We start from the raw sequence: 27,116 nt of genomic DNA on the forward strand, positions 1-27,116 counted from the left end.
AGCATTTAATGGGAATGGTAGAAGGTAAACTGACAATTACCAAACAGCCTGCCACGAGTGAAGGTTGCTGCCAGCACCAAGAAGAGGCCCTGTTTTGAAATGACTGAGCTAATATAATGTAATAATATAATTTATGTTTTTTATGGTAAAAGGCTCGGTGAAGAACTTTAAGGACTGATTAGCTTCTCCTCTACAACCTGGTTGTTAGGTTGTAACGAAAGCAAATTCTGCCACATATATAAGCATTTATTAAATAAATGGATTCTGTTATTCTTTTAATCTACTTCAGGAAAACAGAAACTTCCTTCACCAATGGACTGGACAGTGGCATTCCTAAGCCGTAAAGTGTAGACTCATTCTATCCCTGTGCAAAAGTTGGAACTCTCTCTGAAGTAGTTCATTCAGTCTACATAGCTTGAAAACTTTTTATTTCATCAGTAACAATCTCTTTCCAGTTTTCAACACCAAACTGATTAACAAGGCATTAATCTCACTGATTAAAATATTTGCTTTGGGAGGAGTGGGGGGGTTTTGTATTTTGTTTTTTGTTTTTAGCTATTTGCAAAGTATTGAGTAAAACTTGTCAATAAATGAGGTGCTGCAGAGATTTTAATAACTGTCTATGGGAGTTCATGTTATCTGGCAACTCCTGAAATACAGATTCTTAATTAGGGCCACTGACCAACCCTGAGTTGAAGCCCAAACTAAATAGTACATATTTATTATTAGATTATTTATGGTATCTAAATGATACATATTTATTATCAGACTCTTCAGCACATATATATCATACAGGTGCCTGTCCCAGACTAAGGAGTCTGGAAAAGCCTTCCCTCCAGAGGAGGGAAAGCTTGATCTAACCTTGAAAAATAAAGGGAATTGTATCCCAGGAAGACATGGCTAACTATAGAACATTGGAGAAAATGAGGTGAGTTCTGTATGTCTTAAATATGAAAGCATGAGGAAGTCTGGTGAGAGAAAGTTGGGATCCAGATCTCAAAGAGACACAGTCTGTGAAGTTTGCTTTTATCTTTAGGATAAAGCTTTACCAAAGGTAAGTTTAAAGGCAGAAAGGCCAATTAAAAGAACAGGACAGTTGTTGTTAAGGCAAGATAAAAGGTCCTAACCCTAGGCTCTGCTAACAGAGTGAAGAGATGAGATAAATTCAAATCTTAGTTTTTTTTTTCTCCCAGAAAAATTTTTGGCACCTCCTGTGTATGAGTTAAGTGTCCTTCATAGTACCCTGAACCAGTCTATACCAACATACTTACCTTGATGTGTTGAAATTGCCTCTTCACTTAATGGTATATCTCACTTCAGACCACATGTTTCCTCAGGGCAGGAACCACATCAGTTTTATTTTAGTACTGTATCCTCAAATATAAAACAAGATAGTCACTCATAATCCAATGAGAAATATAGGAAAAAAATCTCACAGGACTTTGGTTGTTCATGGGAAGTGAGGGTGAAAGGGAAGTGTCTGGCACAGATAATGTAGGAAGAACAAATAAAGTATCATTTTTGACCAAGGCTTGATTCCCTGCATGGTCAGGTCTTTACCATTTGTGCTGAGTCAGCAGTGACAATCAATGTGAAACTTAGTGCCTAGTTATTACTTCCCTACTCAGGTTTTTATTTTGGTGAATATATATATATATATATATATACACACACACACACACACACACACACACACACACACACACACACACACACATATATATTCTGGTTCTTATCCTTGAGCTACTTCTTTCCCCAAAGTCTCATTGACAAATAGAAGTCGCAATATAGCTATTGAACAGTGACTGCCAAAGTGACATGTGTAACCCTTAGGGTTCTTGATCTATCCAAAGAATCTCTTGATCCATAACTAAAAGAAGTGTTGGTGAGTCTGCCATCAACATTGACCCTGTCAAGAGCTGAATTCAAGTGCTGAAGATACAGGAAGAATGCTTCATGGGGCTCTGCTAAGTTCTTGGGACACATGTCTTTCATAGCAGTCACTTTTTAGGGTGTCCCTTTTCTATTCTGCTGCCACGTGACAGAGCGTATAGCACATTCCATAGCATGTATCTTTTCACAAGCATTTTGCATTTAGGTATGCTTTACAAAAGCTTTAGAAATATTTATTGTATAAAATATGTATATGTATAATACATATATATATTATATATCATATATATAAAATTTCTTCTTCATTGTGTCTGATGACCTCAAGAACAAAGTTGGAAGATGCATATGCTTCCCTGTGACCTTTTCAGAATTTGATCATGAATGACCAGAAATTTTAAAATCAGGAGGCACTTCTGTTAGATGAAAATTGACACAAAAGTCCAATACAATGCACTCCCTAGAGTAGATACAATTTGGAGGTGTTGGCAGAATTCAAAGCATTAGTTTGAGGCAGCATCAAAGACTACTAGGCTATGATGCATTTCTTTTTGACTATGAAGAAACACTCACCAGGAATTTTTTAGCAAAGCTGGTCTAATGCATAATTATCAAAGAAAGCATGTTGTCTTCAAGTTTGACCCCAGAAACCTGAATCTACCTGCTGAGTCGTTATCTGAAGCAGATGAACTTTCCCTACTGGTATTTCCGCAAAGATCAATATGCCAGGCTTTTTGGATGGAGGACCCCTCAGGCTGGTCATTCCACTGGAATATTCACAGTTGATGTTCTCTTCAGTATCACTTCTTCCAGTTAGGACCAAGGCACAGGGAATAAGAGAGCACAAAGCCCTTCTAATATCTCTGATTCTATTCGATAGTCAAGAAGCCTCAGGTGGCAGGCATTGGAGGGACAAAGGTCAGTGAGATATAGTTCTTGCTCTCAGCACATTTACAAGCTAATGGTGACTGAACTCATGAATTTAATATGCAAGCCTCTGAGAAACTGATTTTCAGTTTCTCAAATATTCAAGCATATTTTAAGAATGAAACTGTTTTTTGGGGTTTTTTTGTTTTGTTTTTTTATTCCAAGTGCTCTGGGAAAGTAAGGTTTTTATGGCCTAAGTTCTAATCTTGACACCTTTGGCAGTTGTAGACAACTACACTTGCTCATGATTTTTATTGAATTGCTGAGTTTTTTGGTTTCATTTTGTTTTAAGGGAGAGTATCACCAAGCCACTGTCTCCATAGCAACAGGAAAGCTGGATGCAGTGTCTCAGCTGGCTGCCCCCCAAAACAGCTGGTTAATAGTTTCACAAAAGTCAAGAGAAACATATGAGAGAGAGAAAACATGGAGATGGCCATCATTTGATGGTGGCTTAAATGAAGTTCCTTTGCCTTTTTGTTTGACTCTTTCTTGCAAAGATGCACGTTCTCATAAACACCAAACTGACAGTCCTTGGGTATCAGTCATTCTTTCCTCAGAGTCTTTGTCATAGTAGGGCTTATATCCAAATGTGACTTTAATGACTTTACTGATTAAAAAGAAAAGAAATAGTACTGATTTGATCTTTGTTATTGCACAGGCAGGATCAAAGATCTCAGCAAGCCAAGTGCTTCTGCTGAGTGAAGAAGCTGGGGTATAGTTGCCTTCAGACACCTGGAGGGCACTAATTTGGAAGAAAGCATAGCATTCTTAATAGTTTGGAAGACAGAAGTGGTACCCATGGGAAGCCACTGTGTAGATGGAGGTATCAGCTTGGTGTGAGAATTTTATTATGTATATTTGTTACAAAAATGTGCCAATACTGACATTATTATTAACTAAAACCCATGGTTTACATTACATTTCACGCTGTTGTTATATATTCTGTGGGTTCTGATAAATTGTAGAAATGTATTCACCATCATGGTGTCATACAGAGTAGTTTCACACACACCTGCAAATCTCTGTGTTCCTATTTGCACTTCTTTCCCTCTCCCAAAACTTTTGGCAATTACAAATTGTATTACTCTTCTCCGTAGTTTAACCTTTTCCAGAATGTCATTTAACTGGACAGTATAAGCTTTCCAAATGGGCTTCTTTCACTTAGAAATCAGCATTTAAATTTTCTTAATGTCTTTTCATGGCTTAGTAGTTCATTTTTTTAAATCATTGAATAACATTTTGTTGTCTGGATATACCATAGTTTGTGTATCCATTCGCCTATTGAAGAATTTCTTAGTTACATTCAGGTTGTGAATAAAACTGAAGTAATCATCTGTGTGTGGATTTTTGTGAAGACATAAGTTTTTGGCTCATTTGTATAAATATATAGGAGCAGGATTGCTGAATTATATGGTAAGAGTATTATAGTATTAGTCAGTTTTTCATCACTATAAATAAAGGCATGAGACAACTTAAAGAGAAGTCCTTCACTTTGACTCATGGTTCTGAAGCTTCCAGTCCAAGATTGGGTGGTCATATTACTTTGGGACTCTGGGCAAAGGTGGCATATCATGATGGGAGTACTTAGTGGAACAAACCCCTGACATCTTAAACCAGGGAAGAGAGAAGACTGAGCCCAGGGTTCTGCACCCCACTTTGAAGGCAGTAACTGAGGACCTTACACTAGACCCTACCTCTTAAAGGCCCACAATACCTCCTAATAATGCCACCCTGAGACCAAGCCTTTACACATAGGCCTTTGGGGGAACATTCAACATCCAAACTATACCAACTCTCTTTACATACCCCTGCATTCCTACCAAAGATGAACCAGTGTTCCCTTTGCATTCCTCCAGAATTTGTGTTGTCAGTATTTTGGATTTTATCCATTATAATAAGTATACAGTGCTGTCACATTTTTAAAATATGCAATTCCCTAGTTACAGATGATACTGAGTGTCTTTTTATATGCTTATAAGCCATCTGTATATTTTTTCAATGAAGATTTTAATGATTTTTCAGAATTTTGGGGAGTTCTTTTTAGGTGTTTTTGTTTTTGTTTAGGTTTTGGTTTTTTGGGTTTTGTTTTGTTTGTCTTTATACCTGTACATCATTTCTTTTTTTTATTGATTTTATTATTTTTTTTAAATACACGACAACAGTGGAATGCATTACAATCCTTACTACACATATAGAGCACAGTTTTTCGTATCTGTGTATACGAAATTTATGCCATTATACATGTACTTTTTTTGCATTACAACTCTTAATACACATATATATCACAATTTTTCATATCTCTGTTTGTATATAAGGTAAGTTGACACCCAATTCAAGTCTTCATACATGTACTTTGTATAATGATGATCATCACACTCCACCATCCTTGCTAATCCCCTCCCCCCTCCTTTTCTCTCCCACCCCTCTTCCCTTTCTGGAATTAATTCTGTTTTTATTTAGTTTTTTCGTGGTGCCACAGGGTTTAGCATGTGCACCTTAGCTTTTCTGATTCAGCTTCTGATTTAAACTAACTCAATTTCAGTTGTATATTAAAGCATTACTTCCTTTCCCCTTTTTTATTATTATAGGACATCTATTAATGTGTTTCAATATTATTACCTTATTATCTGCTGTCATTTCCGTAGCTCAATAAAACTTTGCTTCCACATCACTTTGTACAGATATGTTACACATATATTACATTTCTTTAACTCTTGTTTTGTTTTACTGTTATAGGGATTGAACCCAGCTCCTCCCACATGCTAGGCAAATTCTCTACCACTGAGCTACAGCCCCAGTCCTTTTTGTTTTTTTTAATTTACTCATTTATTTATTTGTTTGTTTATTTTTGAGAAAGGGTCTCCCTAAGTTGCTGAGGCCAACCTAAGCCTTCCAAATAATGGATTTCTGGCATATGCCACCATGTTCAGCTTTATATTACATTTCAATATAATAATATTTATATTACAATATTATAGGTCCAATATTCTATTATACATGTATTATTTTATACAATTGCTTTTTTTTAAAAAATCCACTTATAAGAAGAAAGGAGGAAAATGTGCATTTATACAGTATTTTATAATTTCATAGTTAACTTTTCTGGTTCTTTTTTTTTAATGTTTTTTTTTAATTAGCTTCTGGAGTCACCTGCTTTCATGCTGAAGAACCTTCATTAGTGGCACTTGTCAGGCAGGTCTGCTAGCAACAAATTCTCTCATTTTTTGTTTGGGAAAATATTTAATCTTCAGTTTTGGAAAATAGCTTTGCTAGATGTAGGACTCTTAGTTGACAGGGTTTTCTTTTATTTATTATATATAATAAAAATATATATATAATTTTTTTTAGTTGTAGATGGACATAAGTTTATTTTATTCTATTTTTTTATATGGTGCTGAGCTAAAACTGCAGCCCCTTGCTTAACGTTTTGTATATGTGATGCCTTCTGGCCTCTTGTTTCTGCTGTTAATCTTATTGGGGTTTCTTGTCAGTGACTGGTCTTTTTTTTTTTTTTCTTTTGCTGCTCTCAAGATTCTCACCTTGTCTTACTAATCACTGTATTTTTATCCTAGAGTTCCTTGAGTTTCCTGAATGTGTAAGATTTTTCAATAATTATGGGAAGTTTTGAGGCATAATTTCTTCAAGTATTTTTCCTTTCCTTTTGTAACAAGGCCTTTTGTTTTTCTTCTACTTTTTTCCCTAAAAACACTGACTTATCAAATTGGGCCTTTAAATATTCAATATATAACTAAAAGCAGAGTAAAACATATGGTATCATGGGGGCTGGGGTTATGACTCAGCAGTAGAGCTCTCACCTCACACGTGCAAGGCCCTGGGTTCGATCTTCAGCACCATATACAAATAAAATAAAACAAAATAAAGTTATTGTGTGCAACTACAACTACAAAAATAAATTTTTTTTTAAATGACATCTCTGCTATCTCTGCTGTCTGCTCTAAGTCAGTTACCATGGATTCCAGGAATAGGCCTGATCAATAAACATCTCTTGATAAATCCAAACTTACCCTCCTTCAACAGCAACTTTATCACTACTGCCAACAAGGCCCCTTCTGACCAATCCTGAGATAATGATCAACTGGGCCACTGTTTGACCAGGGCAGCTTAACTGTGCATACTTCTGTCTCCCTTGTCTATATAATTGGTGAGCTATGTCAGCACCTCAGAAGACAGGGCTGGAAACACTGGTCTCCTTTGTTTTCCAGGTATAGCTATATTGATTAAAGTTTCTTTCCTTTTTTTTTTTTTTTAATGTGTGTGTGGCAAGTGGCAAGACCTGATTTGTTAGAGCCCCCAGAGCTGGACCTCTGGCCCACAACTCCAGTAACACTTACTCTGTCTCCTCACCTTATACTCCATCAGTATATGTTGCTGTGCTGATGATACCCACATTTCTCCAAGGCTCTGTTTATTTTTAAAAAATATATTTTATTTTTTAGTTACAGGTGAACACAATATCGTTATTTTTTTATTTTATGTGGTGCTGAGGATCAAACCCAGTGCCTTGCACATGCTAGGCAAGCGCACTATCTCAGAGCCACAACCCCAGCCCTCTGTTCATTTTTCTTCACTCTTTTTTCTCTGTTTTTCAGCTTTCAGAATCTATTCACAAATTCTTTCTTCTTCCAGTTCAAGTCTAATGTTGAGACTCTCTAGGAATTTTATTTTATCTTATTTTGTTTTATTTATCTATTTACTGTCATACTGGAGATCAAACCCTGGCCTCACGAATGCTAGATTTATTCCCTTCTGTTCTTACCAATCATGTCTGTCTGCTTCCTGTCACCACCCTAGTGGCACTCACCTAGAGCTTAGCCCAGAAATGCATAGCTGAAGGCAGGATGAGAGGGACTGAGGTCCTGTGCCTATTATCAGTTTTTGACCCAAAAGTCTAGGCTCATTTTCCCTCCCAGATTTATGGAACTAATAACCAAGACCAAGCACTGATTGGACAGTGAAGGAGAATTTTATTTGTGATCAATAATAGGAGAAGTGAAAGATAAACTTGCAAATTCACATCCCACTTTTTTGTGGGGAGTTCTGAGGTTATATAAGGTTAATAAGCGGAGGAATATCCATGTTTTTATTATAGTGAAATTAGAGATTGTCTGGAGTTCACTCTGGCAGCTATCTTAGAAGATATACCTGTTTCTGATTAATGCACCCAAAAAGGAACTTGGCCTTCAGGCACCCTGTCCTTAGAGAAGAGCAGGTCCAGGGTGGGGTGAATTCCCACTGAGACAGAAAGCCCTCTTGCTGGGATTTTGGAAAGAGGAAGGGAGTCTGCTATGTGTTGTTGAGCTAGGAGGGGAGAAGGGAATAGTGTTGGTCCACACATAAAGCCCCTTACCATTGTTAACTGAATTCATAGATTTTTTTAATAGTTATTTTTTCATTTGCTATTTGCTCTTAAGACTATTTACAGAGTTTTTAAATGTCTTGGTTTCTTAAAATATATTTATATAGTTTTCCTATAAAATATATGTATATAGTATGGACTCTGGGTTCTTAATAATCTCAGAAGGAAATACAGACACTGTGATGTGGGAAAAGGCTTTTTATTCTTATGCTCAAGCATAAGGAAGGCAGCATGCAGGAGACAGAAATCCCAGGCTGACTCAAAGGACAAAGGTGTACAGCTTTTATGGCCTGTTGATGTCATTGCATGTAGAGGCATGAAATCTTCCTCATGCCTCTTCATGCAACAATGTCTCATTATCACCTTAAGTCCCCACCTTGGGGTGTGATTTTTACTATGCTAATAAAGGAAACTATAGGTTACTTTAGTAACTGTTGTACAGTTGCATTTGTCTCTTTTCACATGAAATTTGCCCTTTATCATCTGGAAAGTTCCAAATTGGATTTTGGAACAGGATATATCTCTGCTCTGCCTCAGTGGTTTTGATTTTGTTTTTCTTGGCTCTAACTTATTGGTATTTCCACTGACCACATAGTCTTTAGAAGCTGAGCTGACTTCCCAGCCTCCTGTCTCCAGATGTGTTATCTTAGTTTTATAGCCTTAAAAATTCATCCACTTTTTAACTCTGGTTTTCTAATATGTCTGTTAATCCCATAAGAATGAAAGCTGACTTAACTGTCTTCAGTTTCACTTGGGAGCAGGTTAGCAGAACTTGAGCTGTCTTGCTACACGTCATTTGCTCCTCATCCATTTTAACAAGCAGTGTTCTGTCTCTCTTGAGACCGCCTCCTGAGGCACAATGTTCCATCTGCCTCAGGAGGCGGTCTCAGGAGACAGAACAGAATTCTTCTACCCATTCATTGATCTGGTCCTTCCTCTGGAAGCTACAAAAAGATGTGTAACACCTCTCTTGGAGAGCAGCCTATAGTTCTTCATGTAATTGAAGTAATAAGTCCCCAGCCTCCAGTCTTCTCTTGTCCATCAGAATATCCATCCTTTATTCCTTCTGTCTTCTCCACCCCATCATGTCACATCTCTTTACTACTACCATGGTACTTCAGGTGAAATAATTTTAGAACAAAATGAGATCATCATCTTCCTTATTCTAGATTTTCTTTCCATAAATGGAATCAAATGCACATTAGCTTTTTTAGCAGCTGTTGACTCACAGTGAACATATTGATCTCACACTCCTGATTCTGCTCACACATGCTACTGGTGTGCATATTATTGGTTTCTGAAGCTGAATTCAAGACTTTCCTGGTACTGTTTTAGCTTATGACCTTGGGAATCATGATTTCTCATCCTATGTATAGGCCTCTTTTATCTTTACCCAAACCATTAATAAAATATTTTTATTAGAAGAAAACAAGGATAGAGCCCTGCAATTCACTAGTAGAAACCCAAGTAGCATCACTCATTAGTCACCATACTGCAGCAGTTGAGAACTAGTAAGTGTGAATTTTCTGCTTCTTAGTATGACACCTTTTGTGATTGTTTCCTCTTAAATCACAAGTCTGTCATTGGAGGTCTGTGTGAGACTACCTCAGTGCCAATGGTGGTTCTTATCCTGTGCCTTCTCTTTATAAGTAAACTCCCTTATCAAAACAACCATCATGTCTACCATCTCGAAATGTTGGACCAATACAGTATGATTAAATTACAAGTGGTCCTTTCCCTTCAGTGGTATTTCCTGATGAATCTTTTAGGCCCCTTCCCACAATATCAGGCAGTTAGCCTTTTAGTGCTCAGTACATGCAACAGAGCAACTAAAGTCTATTATTGTGCACTGGAACAACTCGACAGGCCATTCTTAATTGCACTATGCTGAATTATCACCTATTTGTAAAGGTCATAGTATCTAAACGGCAGAGCTTTGCAGAATCTGAGCTGCCCTAATGGATGAGGATTCTCAGGTGGCTGATATACTGTTCCTGCAGAGTCCAGGCTTTTGTCTGGACCACTGTCCCAAATCAATTACTGGCTGTCCCTGAAAATGCACACTCTTTCATATAATATCAGAACGCTAGATTGGGTAAGTAAAAAATCTGATAAATCTCCTTTGGTTAAAGCAGAAGAAAGGGAAGAGTAGCTGAAGATAAAATGTGGGCCAGTGTTCAGTGCAGACTATTCTAATTGATAGAAGTTTCCATCTTGGGTTATTTGTGTTTTGTTGTTTTCTAAAATAACCTGGTCATTCTAGTTATGATTTACTTGGATTCTGTTATTACATGAATAAATTTTTACTCTCTGTTTTGTAGTGAAATATCCACTGATGGCAGGTATTATTCCAGATATAGCATACCCTCAATGGAGCAATCTCGCCCTATTGGTTGTCACTTAACTTTCTCAAGTGAGGCTGCCTTTCTATGTATTAAAAGAAAGGGGCCATTTATATTTGTTTCTGGCAATTTCACGTAGTGTACAGGAAAAAATAAGAAATTTCTCATCTGCATAATTTCTTTGCAATCATTGGGAAGAAATTATTAACTCCAGTTATCTCTCCCTGCATTTTACTTTGAACTCAGAGAGGCCTTCAACAAGGCCAGCTGTCTCTCCTTCACACACTTCAGCAGTGCTATCAGTTCCCCTCAGTATATACTACTTCTTTTTTTTCTCCAGATGTGTTATCTTAGTTTTATAGCCTTAAAAATTCATCCACTTTTTAACTCTGGTTTTCTAATATGTTTGTTAACCCCATAAGAATGAAAGCTGACTTAACTGTCTTCAGTTTCACTTGGGAGCAGGTTAGCAGAACTTGAGCTGTCTTGCTACACGTCATTTGCTCCTCATCCATTTTAACAAGCAGTGTTTTTCTAATTTCTGTTAACATACTTTGGCTATTTTTTAATTTCTTACTTGTTCTAATTAGTTATACAAGACAGTAGAATGCATTTTGACACATCAGAGTATGTACTTCTTCTACTGTTCCAAAAATCTCTTCACTGACTCTGTCTTGGGGCCCCAGTCCATCCTCCTCCTCGCCTAATGCTTAGAAAACATCCCTGACTCCTTGTTCCTAATAAAATAAAATTTAAATAGTTTTAGATTAAAAGTCAAGGCTTTTGGTGCATCAACAGCCCCTATTTCATCTTTATCTCCTCCTTCTCCAAAGGAGATTTCTCACTCTTTACTAACATAACCAATCCTGTATCCATATAGAACAAGTTTGCTGTCAAGATCATCCAGCAAGTTTTTCCTATGATATATTATGAACTTGTCAATTCTACAATTTGTCTAGTTCTTTTGCCATCCTTCTACTTAGGATTTAATTTACTTTTTCTAGCATCTGATAGTGGGCACTTGGATCATTGATATTTAACCTTTCTTCTTACATAAAAATGTAAAGCTGTAGATTTCCATCCAACAACTGCTGTAACTATATCCCACAAATTTTGATGTTTCATTCTCATTCACTTTGCATGTGGCCCAGGTTCGATTCTCAGCACCACATACAAACAAAGATGTTGTGTCCGCCGAAAACTAACTAACTAAATAAATAAATTCTCTCTCTCTTTTAAAAAAAAAAAATTACTATTTAACCAAAAATGGAGAACTTTATAATACTATGGGTTCATTTACTACCCTCCCATCATTTAGTTCTGATTAATTGTTTTCATTTCTGTACTGGGCTTCTCCCACCATATTAATTTGTTTGTTCTATTATTTTCTTATAATCTTTAAACATATTTATGAAATAGATGCCATATATTATATTTCTGTGCAGTTTTTCCTGATGATAGGGTCACATTTTCTTTTATTGGTTTGAACATGAGGTTCTTGCCACCCCCTCAAAAAACAAAAACCCTCCTGTGTTAATGCAGGAGGTGAAATGATTAGTTAATTAGAGCTATGACAATAAGATTAATCCATTTGATGGAATGAAAATTTTGAATGGATTACCAGGTGGTAACTATTGGCAGGTAGAGCATGACTAGAGGAGGTGGGTCAGTGGGAACATACCTTAGGGATTATATATTTTGTCCCTGGTTCTTTCTGCTCTCTCTCTCTGCTTCCTAACTACCCTGAAGTAACTGCTTTCTCTACTATAGCCTTCTGCTATGATGCTTTATCTCACCTCGGGCTCTGAGCATTAGAGTCACCTGACCATGGACTAAACCTCTGTAACTATGAGCCCAAATAAACTTTCCCTCCCTTGTGTTGTTTTTGTCAGATATTTTGGACACAGCAACACAAAGCTAACAAAACATATCTAGAAACTCTTGATTGTATGGTAGACATTGTAGATGTTCTGTTATTGAACATCTAGATTTTGTTGTCTTCCTTTAGAGACGTGTGAGTTTTGTTTTAGAAGGTTTTCACTGTTAAATTACCTACAGATATCTGAGGCTTATTTTATTTTAATTTGTTCTTTTTAGTTATACATGACAGTAAAGTCAATTTTGACATTTATATAAACATAGAGTATATCCTATTCTAATTAGGATCCCAGTCTTGTGGATATACATGATATGGAGATTCACTGTGGTGTATTCATATATGTACATAGGAAGGTTATTTTAGTAATGATAGTACAGCTATATGCATCGGTACTTTTCCTTCAGCTTATAGTTTTATTGTAACTTGTGTTAGGTTTCACTAAATTTAGGCTTAAACCTGCTCTTCCAGCTGATTCTATATTCCTTTTATTATCAGGTTATCATTCTTAGGTTGATATAGTTAAGATGCAAAGGAATACTAGAACTAAAAATATTTCAGCAGTCACAATTCTGATAGAAAACTCATGAAAAACCCCCTGCTCCTCAGAGGAGCTCTTTGTCATACTTGCTGTCCCATGGCAGTATCTACCGGTATAATCATTTGACTTTCTTCTTAAATAGTCAACAATCAGTTAGATAATCAAAGGGTGGCAAATCTTAATCTCATATATGAAATGCATGCTTTTCCTGCTTTTGATTTTTTTTTTAAATAAGGCCGAATACTTGGCCATTAGTAACACAACTTAGCAATAGGAGGATGCCGCCCAACAAAGCAGCTCTTTGTAACTCTGCTTCCCATAAAAATACATCTTTCTGGATATTTCTAGATCTTGCTTGACAAAAAGAAAAAGCAGTTGTGGAATGGCCATAATATACCATGTGGCAAGGCGTCTAGATTATACAGGACAGGGCCCTCAGGAAGGAACAAGATTGGGGCCCCAGCCTCACTGTCATCCACCTCATAGCACAGTATTGTCATTTTCATTTCTGTTCACAACAGTCCCACTCTCTGTCTTGACGTCTGTGGATAATGACAACGCTGGATAGTGCCTTTGTTACATTGGGGGTGGCAACATTCAGGAGGCATTTCTTCAACTGTTTGGGAATTTGAGCTTCCTGTGCCTGTGCAGCAGTTGCAAGCTGGCCAGTGCCTCCTACTGATAATAATAACCCCTGTAAGAGTATAGGCATGTATTAATGACTGTGATAAGGAGTTCCATCAGTTATTTAAATTTTCAGACAACATTCTGCAGGTACCTAATCAGTTTTTTTAAAAATTCCACTTTTTTAAGCATGATGAGATCATCAGCTTTGGACACCACAGATTTTTCCCCAGGTTGTACCTTTCAAAGCAGATTAGGCAAGGAGTAGCCAAGCAGGCGTGGGTATAGCATATGGGTTTCAGGACTTTCAACCAGTTTAGGGATAATTCTTTTTGTGACAGCAAAATGCTTGGACAAAACCAAATAAGAAAAAATGCTGTGTTCCCTTATGTAATGACACAGAATGTATGTGATGCTAATCTTATGGGTGGCACCACAGAGGGTCCTGGTTGAATACTCAGGCAGGTGCAGCATCAGCCTTTCAGCAGACTAGGCAGCTGCCATGAGACGCCCACAACGCCTTGCACATTTATAGCACCTTGGATTTGTCACAAACATGGTATCATGGACCCACCTTCTTACAAACTATATTTTAATATGTCTTAACCTCAGTTTAACTATATAAATTAGAGATAATAAATCCTACCACACTTGGCTTGATGTTATATGCATGAAAGTAGTTAGCATAAGTCCAGAGACCAGGAAAGTATGTTTTGTTCCTTTCCTTTCCCTTTCCTCATCAGAGCTCTGTAAGGCAAGCTATGCTTTTATTTTCTCCATTTTATAAATGAGATAATTCATATCAAGGATATCAGCACAACCAGTGTCACTGATGAGTGTCAGAACCAAATTCAAAGTTGTTTTTTGTTTTTGTTCTTGTTTTTTTGTTTTTTGAGAGTTGGTTTGGTTTTTTGTTTGTTTGGTTTTTATTTGTTTTGTTGTTGTTGTTGTTTGTTTGGTTTGATTTGGGTTTGGTTTGATTTTGGTTTTTGGTACCAGGGATTGAACCCAGGGGTGCTTAACCACTGAGCCACATCCCCAGCCCTTTTTATTTTCTATTTTGAGACAGGGTCTCACTAAGTGGCTGAGGCTGGCTTTGAACTTGTGATCTTCCTGCCTCAGCTTCCTGAACTGCTGAAATTATAGGCATGTGCCATGGAACCTGGCTTGAGTTCAGAGTTTTTCCGGTGGTGTTAGAATGTGTTCATGAGTACCCAATGTGTGCACAAAACTGTCTTTACATTGGACTTAAGTTTTCTCACGGCTGAACTTAGCTTAGTTCTTAACATAGTTGCCACTCACTGACTGGGCTTCAACCCAGCCCTATGAATCTGAAGGCATTTTTAAGCAGACAGCTAATAACTACAATATTTCTCCCTCCTGCCCCCATCCTTTTGTGTAGGCCTGATGAGCCAAAGTTAAAGAGAATATAATCATGAAAGACCTCAGAGGGCCAGAGGCCATCAATGTTTTGAGAGCATGGCTTAAGCTTACTGACTATGCAAATCCCACTTTTCTCCTGACATGGCCTTTTGTGTTCCTGGAAAATGACTTTTTGTTAGGTATCTTCAAGATTGATACTAAGAAACATGGCAGATGAAAGAAATCTCTGGAAATGGACTGCCCCGTTTTTCTTTTTTTTTTTTTGGGGGGGGGGTTGAGGGGTGTATCAGGGATTGAATACAGGGTGACTCAACCACTGAGCCACATCCCCAGCCGTATTTTGTATTTTATTTAGAGACAGGGTCTCACTGAGTTGCTTAGTGCTTTGCCATTGCTGAGGCTGGCTTTGAATTTGCCATTCTCCTGCCTCAGCCTCCTGAGCCGCTGGGATTACAGGTGTGCACCACAGCACTTGACCTGGACTGCTGCCATTTTGATATGGGCTTCACCACCAACCAGAGTAACCTTTGGCTGAACTCCAGGGCTTTAGTTTCTTCAACTATAAAATAACCATAACAACAGTGCTTTCCTCACCAGGTTTTGTGATGATCAGAGAGGTGATAAGTGTACAGTGCTTGCAGTCGTGACTGGCATACAGCAGTTACATGCCCAGTGTATGTGAACTGCTCCTGCAGTGCTGGTGGCTTTTTCTCTTCCTCATGTCACAGAAGACTTTAACCAGCACATCCCCTTCTGCTATAAGAGGTCACACTGTAACTGTTGTTCTAGAGCTGTGATTGCCACTCCAAGTGCAATCTTCTTCAGAGATATTCTGCCCAGTTCTCCCACACTGAAGGTATCTTAGCAACTTGTCTGTCTCTTTTATTATTTTATTACCTAATTCATTATTAGTTGTGACTTGTTGAGAGTTTAGGCATTAGTACATGCAGGGGTATGAGGGATCAGGTTGTGTTTTGGGTGGGAGTTTTGAAAGTTATTTTCTGTTTGAAAGGGAAAGATAATAGGTATTTAGGGAAGGAAATAGGTATTTGGTTTGCTTTCATATCTGAAGCCAATATCTTATTTTAAGCAAGAGCTTGAAATGGTTGGGACCTCCAGTATGAAACAGCATAGGTAGTGGCAGAGGTCTCCTGAGTCTTGGGACAAATTTGAAATTGAAGTGGAGGGCAGTCAGGAGAGAATTGGGCAATATGGTTCTCATTCTATTCATACTATTCTACCTCTGCCAGCAAATTATAGAAATGCCTGTGAAGGCGCCTAAAAAAAAAAAGATGATAATGTTGCGGAAGAATACAAAGTATTCCAAGTCTTACAAATTAGGTTTGACCTTCTTGTTTTTTAGTGTGGGCAGACAACTAGGAAGTGAAATGTTAGGATTTGGATTTTAAGGTATTATTTATTATAGAGAATAAAAAATGAACAAGCAGAGCTTAGGCTTTGGTGACTGTCTTCACATGTCTGTTGGAATGCTTCTTATCCAGAATCCCTAGAATGATTATTATCCCTAATAATGGGAACCAGCCTTCAGGGTGGCAGTGGTCATGTTTCCCTGCGGCGGAGCTTGATGTTCTGGTTAAGAGGCCTGTGGATCCTGACAGCCCTGGTTTGTTTCTTCCTTCCAGGGGATGTAATTACAGCTCTCACTTCCACCACATCTGTGAGTCACTGAGCTTTGAAATGTGCTGGCGCACTGGGTTAGCCCCATGTCCCTCTCCCTGGGGGTCTCGTAGATCATCAGGACCTCATTTTCCACCGGATTTACTTTAATGCTTTGTATTACAAGGTCATCTCTAGGGCGGTCACTGTTTCTTCCTCTAATGTTCTGCTATAGTTTAATTTTCAGTTCTTATCACTGGACTTCATTACAGGGGAAGAAAGAAATTTGCTGTAGCAGACAGCATCAAGTGCGAGTTTCCTTTCTTTGCAATTGGAAAATCGCTCCTCATCAATTCTGTGCTGGAGGTTCGAGGTCTGGTAATGCCAGGAAGGGTGCTATGTGTTTATGGATTTGCCAGACTAAGACTGTGTTCAAATTTTGTTGTTCCCCCTTTATTCTGTGCATGACACTGATTTGGAAAATTGGTTTCTCTGTACAGCATCTATAGGCTGAATCTGTTATTTCCCTTCAGGGCTATCATGAGTCTTTGTGACAGCACCTCTAGTTGTTTGCCCTAGTTTGCTTCTGATTATGCAATAAAAGCCATGATTAGTTTCCATAAACATTACTATTTTTCTTGAAACTCTTATGCCCTAAATACATATTATCTCATGGTACCGGGTCTTTCCCTGATGTGGCCCAACTTGGCATTGCCTTGTAATAAATTGGCACATAGATCCGGAGCAGTGGTATGACCTGCTCAGGGTATACATGGAGCTAGTGACAGGATGACAGCTTGGGTTTCCTGATTCCCAGCCTCTGGTTTTTTCTCCCTGGCACTTCTCTCGGGGTGTAAATAACTCAGGCACAAATCACCACTGCCATTTATTAAACATCAAACAGATACCAGCTTGCATGTTATTTCTATTTCTTACAATAATTCTGCAAAGTCGAGTTTTACAGCTAATGAAACCAAGACTTAGAGATGCCACATGCCCTGCCCAGAGGCACTCAACTAAAATCCAGGATGAGTCCAGGTCTGTCAGCCAGATCCTCTCCCTGTGTTCTTCTGCACTGCAGAGGGTTTAAGAAGCAGAAATCTGCCACTCACTCTTCCATCCCTTCCTCGATTTGACAGTAGATGATGATTCCACAGCTGCTCTATGTCAAGCACAGTGCTGGACTCTGGTGACCAGACCAGACAAATAGGGACCTGTCCTCAGGTTCTCATTGTCATGAAATTTTCCCCTCTCAGTCCCCACAGCCCTCAGGGGCAACATCCCCCTCTTCCATTACCTCGTCTTGCCTGTTTTTCCAGTGCACCATGCTTCAGTGCTTCCTTTCTTTCTGGTTCTGGAGCCATGTTAGGACAAGGACCACATGACTTACCTCATGGAGACTGGCTCTGTGTGCTGTGCCTGCAGTTAACAGCACATACTAAGTCCTGGGCATCTGCGTGCATTTCCTTCTGTTGTCTTCTCAACCCCTTTGTGTGGTGTAGCTATTATCACTGTCCCCATGTTCTCAAAAACAAAAACCACCCAGCACAGAGAGAATAGGCAATTTGCCTAAAGTGGGCTGCTGGTTATTGTTGGAGCTAGGGTTTGGACTTGGGCAGGAGAACTCTAGAGCACAGGCCCCTCCCCCTGCCTCCAGAGTGTCACAGCACTTGGGAGCAGGTCCTGACCCATCCAGCAGGCCTTAGTCTCACTGAATGGGGAGTGACAGTAGGAGAGCTTTTTATTTTTTAAGAGTATTTTTAGTTGCAGATAGACACAGTTCCTTTATTTTATTTATTTGTTTTTATGTGGTGCTGAGGATCAAACCCAGTGCCTTACACATGCTAGGAAAGCGCTCTACCACCAAGCCAGCCTAATAGGAGGACTTTTATCCAAAGTCCACTCATTTGGAAAATTTTACCACTTTCCTAAAAGAATTAGTACTTATATTTTATGACATTTTAAAAATAATTCTTCCCTAAACCTGAATTAAACAAAATGAAATGGATAGTTCAACTGATATAGGACAAACATACCAGAGATCACTAAAATCCTTTACAAAGTCTAAGTTCTTGAAAATAGGAAGACAAATGCCAGTAATTTCACATGGGACCAGGAGAGCAAGTTGCTGCCTGTTGTTACAACTGAAATCAACAGTTCAAAACAAGCCAGGATATGGGATGACTTGGTAAATCTGTCAAACATTTTTTGGGATACAGAGCATTGGGCATAGAAGTTCAATAGATGAAAGTCCAGTACTGATATTCAGGGGGTTCCCAGTCTAGTGGGGAAGACAGATAATACAGTCCACAGTGAGTGCAGCAGTCAGATTATGCCTGGGTCATGTGGAGGCATTCTGGGAGGGGGCCAGAGCTGAGACTTCTGAGCCCAATGTACAGAACCCCAAAAATGTTATAATTTCAGAAACCTTTTGATGGCTTATGTAGATAGTATAAGAGTATATTTCAAATAAGACCTGCCCTAGCAGATATGCAATATATGATTTTCATACTTTTAAGAACCTCTAGTGTTTTCTATCAACAATGGAGAAGATGAAATCTCTATGTGGGGTTGTAATACCCCAGAATCTGTGAGACGTTTAACTCCTGTTGAACTATAGAACCTAACCCCACTCATGAGGCTTGGACATGAAGGGCCATGAGCCTGTGAAGCACCTCAGAAGTCTGCATGGGCAGGGTCAGCCACATGGTCCTCTGTGAAGATCTACTTTTCGAGGGGTCTGTCTCTCCCAGTACTCATGTCCCATCTCTTGAACCCCAGGACCATGGCCTAGAGTACAAGTACAGAGTTCCTTCCCTTCATGACATATTCTTATATTCTTATCACCAATGCTTGTGGGGTTTTTTTTTGTTTTTTTGAAGATACTCTTATTCATGGAAGGATTTTCTTTCTTTCCTTTTTTTTTTTTTTTTTTTTTTTTTTTTGGTGATACTGGGGATTGAACCCAAAGATGCTTTACCTTCAAGTATATCGCCAGCTCCTTTTTTATTTTTATTTTGAGACATGGTCTCATTAAGGTGCTGAGATTGGTCTTGAACTTGCAGTCCTCCCACCTGAGTCACTGGGATTGCAGCAGGCTCCACTGTGCCTGGCTTTGGGAAGAATTTTAAGGCAGGTTGAGGACCTATGAAGTCCTAGGCATGTCTACAAATAGACATTTCTCTCATTTCCCCTCAAGTGCCCTGGCTTTTGACACTTTACCACAGATATGCATGTTGCTCTGCCCATTAATGAGGTATGTCTCTCCAGCTGTGACTTTACTTCCAGAGGATCTAGACATCCCCAACAGTCACTCCAGTGAATGGTCTCTGGGTGCCCAAGGTAATGATTTATGTTTTGAGAAAGAATCTGTCACCCATTATCTCATACCCATGGAACAACCATATTTTTCAATTTTGGAAGGATGTCATCATTGGAAAACCTCTTGGCATCTCTAGAAGTTTATGAACCTAGAGGAGAAACGGAGTTATGCCAAGTCCAGAGCTTCATGCCAGCCCTGCCCACTCCTCTGGGTGTGCCTTGTGGCTTGAAAGATGGTTCTGCCGGTGTCTACATTCATACTGGGCAGGTTTCCTGGCCTTCTCTTCCTCAATTTACAGAACCCTGTTCTATCACTTAGTAAAATAGGTGTAAGTCTTGTAATTCATGAAGATTCAGATAAACCACATAGCAAGGACATTCTCTTCTAATCAAATATATTTTTTAATGTTTTTTGTTGTTGTTGTAGATGGGCACAATACCTTTATTGTATTTATTTATTTTTATGTGGTATTGAGGATCGAACCCACACATGCTAGGCAAGCAGTCTATCACTGAGCCACCACCCTAGCCCTAATTAAACTTTCTTAATAAGGCTTGCCAAGGTGCTTGTAAACTCCATGAATGTGGCACACAGCATACCTTATCAGGTCACCTTAGAAAAAATTAATGCTAATTAATCAGTTACTTTGGTATATTTTGAATCAGGAGAAGACAAAACCCATAACCTGAGATTGTCCTGTTGCCATTAGGACTCAGTGAAGAACAGGGCAGTCTCCAGCTACCCTCAGCTGCTCCCTAGTACAGATGAGAGCCCAGATAGCCAAAGTGCGGACAGTGTTGCTTAGGAACATGTTAAGCCCCATCCTAGTCCTGCTAGCCAGAACCCACATTGTTAACAAGATCCTTCCATGATTCTTATGCATATTAAAATGTGAGAAGTGCTGGGTCTGAAAACATGGACTGGGCCATCATTTGAGACTGGTGTACTTTCTGCCTCAGTGAGCAAATCCCCAGGGGCTCGAGCTGTTTATTCTGCCTAGCATAGACCCATATGCAATGCAGTGTTTCCTGGGGACTTGACAGCAGGATTCTATTTTTAATAGTAGCATTCTCTATTTATGATCTGACACGACCTTCACTTTCCCAGAAAGATTGGAATAGGCTTCCAAAATATATCCAATAGGATGAAATAAATAAACGAGGAAATCTATATTGTTAAAAAACTTTGTGTCTCTGGGAAATAATAATATAAAACCAGGGCTTATCACAGCACATAGAAATGTTTGCCATAGCGTCCATGCGATTGCTAGTTCTGTGCAGCAGACCCTGTGGCTCTGACAGAGTTCCCTTGTAATAGAAACAAAAAAGAAAACAATTAATACAAGACTACAGTGTCTGACACAGCTTCTCTCAATGCATGATCTGGTGGAAATTTCACCAGTTCTTCAGAAGTGGCCAGCACCACCTATATTTTCCTTTGTAGTGTCTCATGTATATGAACTATTCATGAAATATACAATTTTATGAGATTTTTTTTTGCTTATTATGTCCCTTCAAGGCAAAGGGCTGCTTTATACAAGTACTCCTGTAGGGCATGATCTTTTCTTGTTCTTGTTGTTCTGTCATTTTCCAACTTGGTCTTTGCAGCCTCCTTTTTAATTAACCTGCCTCACTGCCAGTGCCCTACCTCATCTCTCCTCTCCTTGTCTGTTTGGGTCCTCCTTATTAAACCCTCACCACGGGAACCAGGCACTCAGCAAAGCGCAACTCAGACAAGGTGGCTCTCTCTCATGTGGAATGTGGGTGAGCCAGCCCACAGCCAAGGTGCTGAGTGGACTGTATAGGGCACAGGTCCTAACCCTGCTCTGCTCCCCAGCTTTTGTTAGTAACGCTAAAGGAATTAGAAAAGTCAGGTGTTAGGACCATATTTTCCACTGTTAAGTCCCTCAGAGGTAATTATATTTTTCCTCCTTGTACTCTGATTTGAGCTGGGTTTGTAGTATTTGTCAGACCTTCAGATCTTCTTTGACTTGGAACTCCCTTGGGCATTTTCCATAGAATCCTATGGTGCACATCTATTATCCTAGCCACTCAGAGGCTAAGGCAGAAGGATCACAAGTTTGAGACCAGCCCCCAGCATCTTAGTGATACTCAAAATGAAAAATAAACAGGGCTAGGGATGTAGCTTGGGTTCAATTCCCAATACAAAAAAAAAAAAAGAAAATCAGAAATATCAGTGTTCCACACACTTTCTCTCCAAGAATGTGATTATCTTTCCTACTAAATAATATTGAGGAAAAATGTGTTAAAATGTGTGAAGGCAAGTTTAACATTTCTCAGGTTATAGAGGGACTTCTGTGTGTCTGGCAGACTCAGAGAATGAGGGGGGGAGTTCCAGGAGCCTCCCGCCTTTCTGCTGCTCACTCGGGGACACCCTGCCCTGCTCAGCACTTCCTTCTCAGCCGTCTCCACATTGCTGAATATACAGGAACTGAGGTGGCTGTGCCCTGCACTGGTGTCTGAACCTAGATCATTCTTGACGTTATCTTTGGGGTGCCACAGGGGATTCTAGAAGCCCTGTCACTGGCTGCTGCTCTCTGGATCTTGAGACATCCTTTCCACCTAGCTAAGAGACAGAACTGTGGTGAATTTCCCGTAGTGTTTTGCATTCTGTTAGCCTTGTGTAAGCTTTTTCTCCTAAGGATGATGAAAATTTTGAGAGAAAGAAGAAAGCCATCCCTAGAAGACAAACTAAATTAACATACCTCTTAAATTTTCTGTATGTCAAGCTCTTTTAAAGTTCAGATTCTTCTTAGTGGGGGGAAAAATGGACATGCCCGGACCTTTCTCATAGAGTGAGTGGTTTTGAGGATTTGATGCAATGACCCATGAGAAACAGCACACAGCTTGGCACACAGTAGATTCTCAGTATGTGGTAACTGCTACAGTGGTAGTATTTGTCCTATGGTTGTATTTGTCCTAGGCCTCCTTTGCTCATCATCCTCCTGAATTTCTTCCATATCCTACGCACTCCTGCAAGGCCAGCATATGTCTTCAGACCACCTCTTGCAGCCCTGTCAGTGCCTCTTCCCTCACCCAGCTCACATGGACACCAAGGCCCTCCATCACTGAATCCATCTTACATTGGGTTTATGTTATGGAATTATTTCCCAGAGAGTTCATAATCCAGAGCAAAGAAAAAACATATACACAAAAAAAACACTTCTGAAATCAATTTAAGGGTATCTCTAAATTGTGATAAAAGCTAGCATATACTGAGCCTTTGCATGCTGCCAAGCAGGCTTTAGATATCAATTTCAGCTGGTTTAACTTCCAGTAACTTCATGGGGTAAGCATAACCATTGGTCACAGGTGAGTCTCAAGAGTAGTAAAGTGACATGCCTAAGGTCACATAGCAGGCCAGTGTGAGAACTAGTGTTCAGATTAACTTCTGACTCCAGGTCCTAAGGCTGCCACCCCCAGGATCCTACTACTCTGTCCAAGTATGAGTTGAACCAGATCCACTAAGAGTAGAGCTCAGTCGTGGCCTGTTCCACCCCAGCGGCAGGTGGAGCAACACTACTCCACAGAGCAAGTTAGACTTTCTCCCAAACAGCAGCAGACTCATCTTGCAACCCTTCAGGTGGGTGCCAGCTTTACAGTGAAACAGAAGTGGCACAGTTTCATCTATAGTGCATCCCCACTTCTGTCACAGAGAAGGGGCATCTTTGCTGGCCATATCAAGTGATGGATATGGAATTCAGGTTGGATGGAGCAGAGTTGCTTCACACAGTAATGGCAGAGAGGAATTAAGACGCCCTAAAGGAAGCTCACAAGGAAACTTACAGACCACATTGGGAAAAGAGTCCGTAGATAGGTCCGCTTGGGTAGTGCCAAGGAAAGACTTTGGAGGGACAAGCCCATTTGTAATAAATGCTCAGTAAAATCTGTCTCCCTGATAGCTGGTAGAATAGATTTTCTTCAGAAGAATGAAGGAACCACATGTCCTGCTTTGCCGTGGTATGGGACAAATTCACTGACTGCCCAAGAACCAGCCACATGGTGTAATTAATCCTTACTATTTTTTATTTCTTAGGCAACCTCAGAACCTGTTCTGGATCCACAACAAATCCAGGCATTTGATCAGCTTTGCCATCTGTACCGAGGGAGTTCCAGGGTAAAGTCTGTGTGGTTGTTTACCTCTGTTTCCCCATTTATACTTTACTGTTTTGGAAAGACCGTGTCCTGGAGCCCTCCGTCTAGCCTTCTCCTTAGCCTGGGAGGTTCCCTGGCATCCCTATTATGGCCACACGGTCCTCTAGCCCAAGGAGCACTCAGAACTTAGCAAAGCGGGCAGAAGTGGAAAGAGATCTGGCCCTTACCCACTTTGGTCTGTGGGGACATGGGTTGGCTTCTATGTTCCTGCCTCCAGTGAAAAAAAGCCAGAGCCTTTATTTGTGTCAGTGGCTGCCTAATCTGTCCTGAGGTCCTGGGCATCTGCATTGATCCAACTAGTTTGGACCATGAAATCAAATTCAAAGCAGCAGTGGCTTAAACAAGATAGAAGTGGAAACGCAGGTAGCCAGGGCATCTTCTATGAACCACCCTCCGGGTTTCCTCTTTCGTCACTCTGCTGTCCTTACATTGTGGCTTAAGATTCACATGGTTCAGTATGGCTGCTGCAGCAGGGTGCAGACACCCTGGTTAGAGCTTCCTTTTTATATGGTTATAAAAAGGAAGATGAGGATGAGCCTTCCCTCTTAGGACAGTGCTAGAAGTCATACAGACCACTTCCTCTTATCTCCACGGTCTGGAGGGAAGACCCATGGCCACTCCTACTACAGTGGAGACGGGGAAATTGTCCTTAATTCCAAAGGCCATGGGCTGAAACTCTTGGTTTCCTATAACTGGAAGAAGAGTACAGGTATGGAGGGAGGGCTACGAGAGCACAGCCACACATCAGTCTGGCGTCCCACGGGCACTTCAGAAGTGTTCTCACTCGCCTCTCTGCCTGCTCTTGCTTGCCTAGTGCCTGCCTCAGTCCCTCAGAGTAGCACTGGTCTCATCCTCCACCCTCCATCCACTCACTGTAGGCATCTTCTCCATTTCTCTTTTCCCTCCAAACTGCAACTGTCCTGGGGCAGACCTCTTTGTCACCACAGAGGCCACTTCAGGTCTTCTGATCAGGTAGCAGTGCTCCTGTCCCCAACCCATGCTGCTGCCTAGAGCTTCTTTCCAAATCTGACTGACCAGTTGACCCTTTTCTCAAAACCTCTCCTGGCTGTCCATGGCTTAAAGGGAGGAAGTCCAAACCCTGCCACCAACCTCTATCCTGCTGTTGCCATTGTCCCCAGCTGTTCCCTGAGTTCCTCCCTATCCAGCTGCTCCTGTGCTGTGCCTCTGCCTGGGTGCCCTGTGCCCACCCACACTTCTAGGCAAACACCTGTGAGGCCAAGCCATTCTCTGTAGCCCAGACCCAAAATGGCCTTCGGCTTCAAGAGCTGATCTGGGTAGAAGTTTGTCTGGGAGACTTCTCCAGTGGCCTCCTGAATGTCTCCCAGCAACTCTGTTGAACTGGTGTCACCCCATCCCTTCCCAGACACAGCCGGGCTCTTCCTAGTAATTGAGGTACTGGCTTTCCAAGGACAATCTTCTGCTTCTAAATGTTAAGCTCTTATTCAGGCCCATCAATTTCTTGATCGCTCAGTTACAGAAGGAGAATACAAAAATATCTTTTTTCTTAAGAAGAAACATTTTCATGTGTGTGGTACTGGGAACCCAGGGGTGCTCTATCACTGAGCTACATCCCTAGCCATTTTTATTTTACTTTGAGACAGGATCTCACTAAGTTGCTGAGGCTGACCTCGAACTTGTGATCCTCCTGCCTTAGCCTCCCGAGTCTCTGGAATCATAGGCATCCACCATCTTACAGGACCAGAAAAATTTTTTATGGTTGGTTTTTCTACATCAGGGTGTCAGAAAGCAAGAGTTGAGTGTCTTTGTCCATTCTTTAAAGCCCAGGGGACAATCTCCTTTCAGATGCTTCACAGCAAAAAAGGAGGTGGCACAAGGTGGTGCTCAAGGAGAGCGAGGGATGTCTCTGTGTAACCTGCACAGGTACCAGTGGAAGCCCTGACTCATTCTTGAGCCAGCCTCCCCCATGTGTGTCCCTGGCCAGCTCACTGCTTGCAGTCAGAGCTTCTGTATTGGGACTTATTGATTGTGAACTAGACCATGGCCGTGTCACAAGCAGGACCTGGGACTAGATTATTTTTTATATATTGGCACTTAGCACTTAAGGGCTTTCAGATGGGTCTCTTCACAGAAGTGACAACTGGACACATGTGAGCCATGTGCCATTATTGCCAGTATGACAGGAGACCCTTTGCCAGAGATCAGAGGACAGCTACAAGGCAGGGCTGTGGGCAGCTTGGGTGAGCCACAGTGGCCTTTCGACCTGAGTTTGAATTCCATCCTGCTGCTTAATGCTGGGTGACCCTAACTTCTCAGGACTCCGGCATTTTCACCCCAGAGGGTTGTTGGAGGATTAGAATAACACTATGGACAACACCTGTCTGGCACTGGAAAGATACTCAGTGCAGTTCCCTGAGGCTGTTATAGGTCCCTAGTAACCTCTGACATGGCGCCAAACACAGAAGGCTTGCTCTGAGGAGTGCCTTGGCTGGCTTTTCACAGTCACCCTCTCTCCAGGGTGGTCACTTTCCCTAGGCTCTCATCGAGCCTAAGCAGGTTTCCTCAAAATGTTAGTGATGGGACACAGAGGTCCCATCCTCAGCTACTGGGGAGCTTTGCATGGTGTCCCTGAGTTTGCCTTCAACTTGCACTGAGGGGCAGGTCCAGGCGGTTCCCTTTATTAAAGAAGGGGAGCAACAAGCGAAGACAGAGCAGGTGGAACATCTCAGACCCCAAGGTGTGGGACTCTTCTCTGACCATTAAGGACATCTTCGGGGCCAGACCGTCAAGCTCCCAATTCACAGAAAGCTTCCTTAGGTGAGAGGGAGGGCACCAAAGGGGCAGAGCTGGCTTCCTAAGGGCTGGCATGCCCTTGCCTCCTGCTATATGTTCCCTCCTGACTGGTCTTTCAGAACAGAGCTATTATAGTGGCTATGGTGGAAATAGGAAGTAGAGAGCAGGGAGCACTCATTTGGAGAAGGTAGAGCCTCTAGTTCTGCTCTGAGGCCCTGAGTTTGAGTTTGTGGCTGAATGTCCCTTTCTTTGGAGCTATCCAGGTTATAA

The 27,116-nt window shown here is 40.6% G+C and overlaps 1 protein-coding gene across 4 annotated transcripts in view; it reads left to right on the plus strand.

Annotated features, from left to right (window-relative positions):
• The window catches only part of Vps8 (VPS8 subunit of CORVET complex), a 256,842-nt gene that overhangs the window by 227,675 nt on the left and 2,051 nt on the right, over positions 1-27,116 (plus strand). For all 4 annotated transcript variants that reach the window (XR_013436694.1, XM_013361064.4, XM_078043811.1 and 1 more), the window contains one exon: positions 23,956-24,036. Coding sequence is in view for 3 of the 4 variants with exons in the window: in XM_013361064.4 (XP_013216518.2) it covers positions 23,956-24,036 (81 nt within the window). In the remaining variant the exon portion in view is untranslated. The remainder of the gene's footprint in view (positions 1-23,955; positions 24,037-27,116) is intronic.

This window comes from Ictidomys tridecemlineatus, chromosome 3, assembly GCF_052094955.1.
Source record: "Ictidomys tridecemlineatus isolate mIctTri1 chromosome 3, mIctTri1.hap1, whole genome shotgun sequence".
Taxonomy (NCBI): domain Eukaryota; kingdom Metazoa; phylum Chordata; class Mammalia; order Rodentia; family Sciuridae; genus Ictidomys; species Ictidomys tridecemlineatus.